The sequence below is a fragment of the Gekko japonicus genome, unplaced genomic scaffold, assembly GCF_001447785.1.
Source record: "Gekko japonicus isolate JY-2015 unplaced genomic scaffold, Gekko_japonicus_V1.1 scaffold4479, whole genome shotgun sequence".
Classification (NCBI taxonomy): domain Eukaryota; kingdom Metazoa; phylum Chordata; class Lepidosauria; order Squamata; family Gekkonidae; genus Gekko; species Gekko japonicus.
In genome coordinates, this window is record NW_015173274.1 from 42,525 (window position 1) to 49,248 (window position 6,724).

Genomic DNA, 6,724 nt, shown 5'->3' on the forward strand with positions numbered 1-6,724 from the left:
TCCCAGACAAAGTCTAGTGTATTACTGGGAGAAGAGGGAGGCAGGAAAGATCCCTGGCCACTCACGAAAGCTCATCCCCTGCCACAAATTGTGTTAGTCTTTAAGGCGCTACTGGACTCTTTTCTACTGATGAAGAAAGCGTTGGCTCTCTAAAGCTAATACCCTGAAGATCTTGTTTACCTCTAAGGTGCTACTGGATTCGATTCTATCACCTGGTTAATGGTTTCCCATTAAGTCTCCATTAAAAGGACAGGACTTTTTTTCTCCCCTCCAGGCAATGGTCTGGCGTTGCCAGCCTCCAGGCGGAGTCTAGAGCTCTCCTGGGATTACAACTGATCCCCAGACTACAGAGATTCGTTCCCCTGGCAAAAACGGGCAGTTTCGAAGGGTGGAGTCTATGGAACCAGATGCCTGCTGAGCGCCTTCCCCCTGCCCAAACCCCACACCTCTCCCAGCTCCACTCCAGGAATTTCCCAACCCGGAGTGGGCAACCCTAAATGTCTAAGACATCCCCAAACGTTAAGTGATGTTAGACACGTCGGATGGGGACTGGCCTCACCAACCGGGCAGCACGTCCGGAGAATGACAGCAGGTGTGACAGACAGCTGAAAGAGTGCGTTAATGTTTTGAAATGTAAAACACATACTAAGAATGTGAAGCCAGAAGCAAATCTGGCTCATGCCACAGGCTCTGATCACGAGGGCGTTTTCATCATGCTGCTGTGACCGTTCCTTGAACGGCCATGTAAACAGGAGGGTTTGAGCAGGGCTATTTTTGGGTAGGAACGCACAGGAACGGAGTTCCGGCTGGCTCCTGAGTTGGCCACACCCAGCAGGAGCTCATTAGCATCATAGGCCACACCCAATAGCAGGAACTCATTAGGACTGGCTACGTTAGGGGTGTGTGGCCTAACATGCAAAGGAGTTCCTGCTACAAAAAAAGGCCCTGGGTTTTGACAACAAACAAGGTAAACATAATAAGAAGGGAAAGGAGGGTGTGGCTGGATGAGCACACTTCTGGTAACATGGGGGTGTGGCCTAATGTGCTAATGAGCGGAGCTGTCAGGGTGTGGCCTATTATGCTAATGAGTTCCTGCTGGGCTTTTTCTACAAAAAGAGCCCTGGACTTTTGAGCACCTTGTTCTTGGACTACAAGCCCCAAACAGACTGCGTCACGGAAGAACACAGATTGGGTGTCCAAGTACTGAGCACACCACATGAGGCTTCTTTTGGCTGCACAGAGGGTTGCCAGCCTCCGGGTAGGACCGGGAGATCCCCCGGAATTACAACAGATCCCCAGGCTATAGAGTTCCGTTCCCCTAGAGAAAATGGCTGCTTTGGACAGAGGACTCTATGGCATTATACTCTGCCATAGTTTGGTGTCGAGGTTAAGTGTGCGGACCACTGGGAGTGTGCGGACCGCTGGGAGAACCGGTTTTGATTCCCTACTCCTCCACTTGCACCTGGCTGGATGACCTTGGGCAAGCCATAGTTCTGACCAGGGGTCATTTCGTAGAAAAAGAGGTGCAGGAACTAATTAGCATAACTCATTAGCATAAATTATTTGCATATACCACACCCCCTGACATCACCTGAAGTGTGTCAGAAGGCAACACCCACCGCTCAGACTTCACTGGAAAGTTTTGGATTGCTAGCTATTGGGGGTGGGGGGGAACGTGCAGATCTGTCCTCGCAGAGGAGAGAGAGCTTGTACCTGAATAAAACTTGGTCTTAAAGGTGCCACTGGGCTGTTTTGGACAAGAGGGCCGGGGGGGGTGGGCTCTGCAACTTACCTGGCTGCTTCTTGCTCTGACTGAAGGCTGCTGGGAGCAGGGGGTGGGGCTTGTTGCATGTGCCCGCCCCCTGGGCTCTTTACTGCCGGAGCTCTGCTCCTGTGCGCTCCTGCAGGAAATGACCCCTGGTTCTGACAGGACCTGTCCTTGAAATGGCAGTTCTCGAAAGAGCTCTCTGAGCCCCACCTACTTCACAGGGTGCCTGTTGTGGGGAGGGGAAGGGAAAGGAGATTGTAAGCCGCTCTGAGACTCCTTTGGGTAATGAAGGGTGGGGGGTAAATCCAATCTCTTCTCTTCTTCTTCTGGTCACCAGTGGAGACCTACATTTTTGGGACCCTGAAGCATGAACTGTTACGGGGGCCTCCTCTCAACCAGTAACTATAGGGCAACACTGCCGCAAGCCCCTGACACAATTTTGAAATTTGACCAACTACAGGGATATTTTGAGGTCATATGAAACGGGCATTAGAGCATATTCGAAGGTCAGTATTAGGTAGTTTGACCCATTGGCTTAGGATTCTGTCACTAAAATAGCCTTTTTTAAATAATAAACACTTAAATAAAAAACCCTCCATCAATGTTGTTGAAAAATTCACTCATTAAAAAAAAGCTTGCTTCAGGACCCCACCAGGATTAGAAGAGAAGAAGAGGAAGAGATTGGATTTGTACCGCGCCCTTCACTACCCAAAGGAGTCTCAGAGCGGCTTACAAACTCCTATCCCTTCCCCTCCCCACAACAGACAGCCTGTGAGGCAGGTGGGGCTGAGAGAGCTCTGGCAGAAACGGCTCTTTTTCAAGGACAGCTGTGACAGAACTATGGCTTGCCCCAGGGTCATCCAGCAGGTGCAAGTGGAGGAAAAGAAGAAGAGATTGGATTTCTACCCATCTCTTCACTACCCAAAGGAGTCTCAGAGCGGCTGACAAACTCCTTTCCCTTCCCCTCCCCACAACAGACAGCCTGTGAGGCAGGTGGGGCTGAGAGAGCTCTGGCAGAAATGGCTCTTTTTCAAGAACAGCTCTTATCAGAACTATGGCTTGCCCAAGGTCATCCAGCAGGCACAAGTGGAGGAGTGGGGAATCAAACCCGGTTCTCCCAGATTAGAGTCCGTGCATTCAACCACTACACCACACTGGCCCTGAAGCTTAAGCTTCATTAGTTTCACAGTAGATACACCCCAGGGGTGTCACTTTCCTCTCCGAATCCTGCCCTTCCCCGCTCCACCACAAATCTCCAGAGCTGGCAACCCCTAGGTACAGCATACATTCAATCAACATACAAAGTCACAAACGGTTACCATTTGCAGATCCTCATGAATCAAAGGCTGTGTGGCTCTCCTCATCAGCTGATCCACACTCCCCTGCTCTTGCAAAATCATCAGCTTTCTTGTGGGGGGCGCAATATCCAATGTGGTCAGAGTGTCCCGGTAGCTCTCAAGCTGCTTCTGTATAGTCGATTTGCTCAGCTTCTTCACGGGATCCACAAGTAACTTCCTTTTACCTCTTTGCTTCCTTTTGAGGACTACGTATTGGAAACATTTGAAAGGGACACATGACCGGCCAGCCTGAGGAATCTTCAGCACACACAACGGGCTTTTCCATGCTATTGTTTTCCTCGCTTGTGTGTTCCTGTAGCTTCGGATATTTTACTGTTTCGTGCATGTTTTGCTCCCTATAGTGGTCAATTTGACATTACATCAATTTAAGTCGGGCATGTCTCCCTGCAGATTTAAACTGGATGTTTTTATGCGGGACATAACCTGGTGCAATACTGAACCGACCACTAGAGGGAACCCACACATGAACACATGAAGCTGCCTTATACTTAATCTGACCCTTGGTCTATAAAGTCAGTATTATCTGCTCAGCTTGGCAGCGGTTTCCCAGGCCCTCAGGCCCAGAAAGGCCGTTCACACCACACATGAATACATGAAGCTGCCTTATACTTAATCTGACCCTTGGTCTATAAAGTCAGTATTATCTGCTCAGCTTCCAGGCCCTCAGGCACAGAAAGTTCTTTCACATCACCTACTGCCAGATCCTTTAACTGGAGCTGTCGGGGATTGAACCTGGGACCTTCTGCATGCCAAACAGATGCTCTGCCACTGAGCCATAGCTCCTCCTGAGCACAGGTGAAACAGTAGCAACAGGAACACACAACTGAGGGAAATGAGAATGCAGAAAAGCCACAGCTCAGTTCTTCATCATGTTTGCAAGCACATAATAAAGGTAAAGGTTTCCCTTGCTCGAAAGCCAGTCGAATCCGACTCTAGGATTGCGGTGCTCATCTCCGTGTCAAGGCCGAAGAGCCAGAGCTGTCTGAAGACGTTTCCGTGGTCATGTGGCCGGCATGACTAAACACCAAGGCGCACGGAACGCTGTTTCCTTCCCACCGAAGTGGTACCTATTTATCTACTTGCAATTTCTTGCTTTCGAACTGCTAGGTTGGCAGGAGCTGGAACTAGAGATGGGAGCTCACTCCGTCATTCGGCACCCGGGTCTCGAACTGCTGAACTACCGACCTTCCACAACCTGCAGTTCAGCGTCTTAACCACTTGAGCCACCGCAGAACCTAAGCACATAATAGGGTGAAGCTATTTTAGTGTGCAAGAACGTAAATATAAACCTACAAGAAATGTAAAGACAACGCCTCTTTTGGGAATGCAGGGACGGGGCTATGACAAAAGGACCAAGTAAGTTGTGATGGAAGTAACAGTATTGTGACACTTTATTCCAGTATCAGCTTTTGTAAGTCAGAGCTCACTTCTTCAGACACAATGGGAAGAAAGAAAATATCTTCCTAATTTTTTACAGAAAATTACAGGAAAGGAGGGGGAGAGAGGGCTGAGAGAGGGCTAGTACAATAAATCAGGTGAAACTCTCTATGTGGAGACTTGGACTGCTTGGGTGAAGGGAGAGGTACATAAACATTTTTATAGTCTAGTTCAGGGGTGTCAAACTCATTTGTTATGAGGGCCGGATCTGACATAAATGAGACCTTGTTGGGCCAGGCCATGTGTGTCATAAAATGTAATGACAGGTAGCGGAGATATAAACTTTATAAAGGACACAAACAAAAAGGGTTTTTTTTACTTAAAATAAAAACATGCTTAAAACATTAGCACTCTTGCAATATTTTCTTTATTTAACAGTGTCTGATCACTGACCCCTCTCGCTCTGAATGATTGCATCAGAATGTCTGTGCTGTTGCAATCTTGAGTGTGCTGCGGGCCTGATGGAAGCCCTCCGGGAGCCTGATCTGGCCCCTGGGCTGCATGGTTGACACCCCTCATCTAGTTATTTCTTATCTTGGAATGCCCCTAAATTTCCATTGTCAGAGTTTGAGTCAATTTTAATTGCTAGGCTTCATACAATACATGTCTTGGATCATTAGCTACAGTTCCGATTATTTTACTTCAAAGATAAAAGATGCCAAAGCAAGAAAGGTATTCATATGCACCTGCAAATTTTTGATAGTCCTTTGTTATAAACTTCTAGAAGTATTTTATTCTTTGGGGAAATGACTGAAGTTTGTGGATGGAATCCAAATACTTTAAATTTCGATAAGCATCTCTCATGCATTGGGCTGCATTAAACACAGGATCGTAGCTGTCACCTGTGCGAATTCAGTGGGACTTTTCACTTGTTTTGGAGGCAGACAGTGATCCAATGTGATAACTGATTTGTTTCTTATAAACTTTCTATTTACTGGTCCTGTATGTTTTTTCTTCTATCAGTACTTTCTTGCATAAATAAAAGAGTTAAAATTTAGTTCAATAAAGCAATTGAAGTTAAAACATTTCTCCTTGGCCTGGTGAGAGCTGAGCTTCAGAGCGCCAATAAATTACACTGTGCTGTCAGAATCAGCTACCTCTCAGAGGGAGTCTGATTTATCAGACCTGACAGTAAAAAGTTTTATTGCTCTGTGTTCAGTCAAAGAGGTGCTCAGGTTTCCATATGGTTTCACTCAGGGTAATAACTTAATTCCAAATGGACTCAACAATTTGTTCCAACACTTCACCATAAAATAAAATGCTTTTCTTTGCCATTAGACATGTATTTTATTACAAAAGAGAAATTGGACAAATCTCACCTGTGTTATCAATTGGTTCAAGTACAAATCCTTGTTCGTCACTGGACAATAATATGGTTTCGTTAATTTGGCAGCTTTTTGCTTCCCAATTAGACCTGTGGTAGTCTGTAAAATACCCATTCATAACCAGTCAGAACGTATGCTGCAATATACTACACATAATATCTGTGTTGATAGATCAAGAAGAAGAGAAGAGATTGGATTTATACCCCGCCTTTCACTACCCAAAGGTGTCTCAGAGCAGCTTACAAACTCCTTTCCCTTCCCCTCCCCACAAACAAATGAAAAAAACCTGGCTAGAATGTACATTCAGTTTGTTTTTCCTCGACAAGTGACACAAATGGTGCACGAGAGGATCCAATGCAGTCTCATTTGTGTGTGGCCAGCCATTCTAGTGTAAGGCGCTTGCTAAAAAGAATTCAAAACAAACTCACCTGCGAGATCTGCAGCAGGAAGCTGTTGGGGTAAAAGAACGTCTTCCTCTGTGTCTATAATGAAGATATCCTTCTCGGTTCCCAGAACATCATCTTTAAAAAAAATGTATCACTTGCATTACAGTTAAGGCCCATTGTAATCCCCTTTTTTGAGTACATTAAAATGTAATATAATCCAAGTATATTCGAGTTGAAGTAAGAAAAATGACCAAGCCTTGCCACAGCACTGCAGTCATAACCAGGGGTCATTTCGTAGAAAAAGAGGTGCAGGGGCTCATTGGCATAGTTCATTAGCATAACTCATTTGCATGTGCCACACCCCCTGGCATCACCGGAAGTGTGTCAGAAGGCGACACCCACCGCTCAGGCTCCACTGGACTGTTTTGGATGGCTAGCTATTGGGGGGGG

The 6,724-nt window shown here is 46.5% G+C and overlaps 1 protein-coding gene across 1 annotated transcript in view; it reads right to left on the bottom strand.

Annotated features, from left to right (window-relative positions):
- RAD21L1 (RAD21 cohesin complex component like 1) overlaps nt 1–6,724 on the bottom strand; it is a 45,400-nt gene that overhangs the window by 14,700 nt on the left and 23,976 nt on the right. Inside the window, exons 7-8 of the mRNA XM_015422833.1 lie at nt 5,883–5,987; nt 3,088–3,311 (exon numbers count right to left, since the gene is read on the bottom strand). Coding sequence (XP_015278319.1) covers nt 3,088–3,311; nt 5,883–5,987 — 329 coding nt within the window. The remainder of the gene's footprint in view (nt 1–3,087; nt 3,312–5,882; nt 5,988–6,724) is intronic.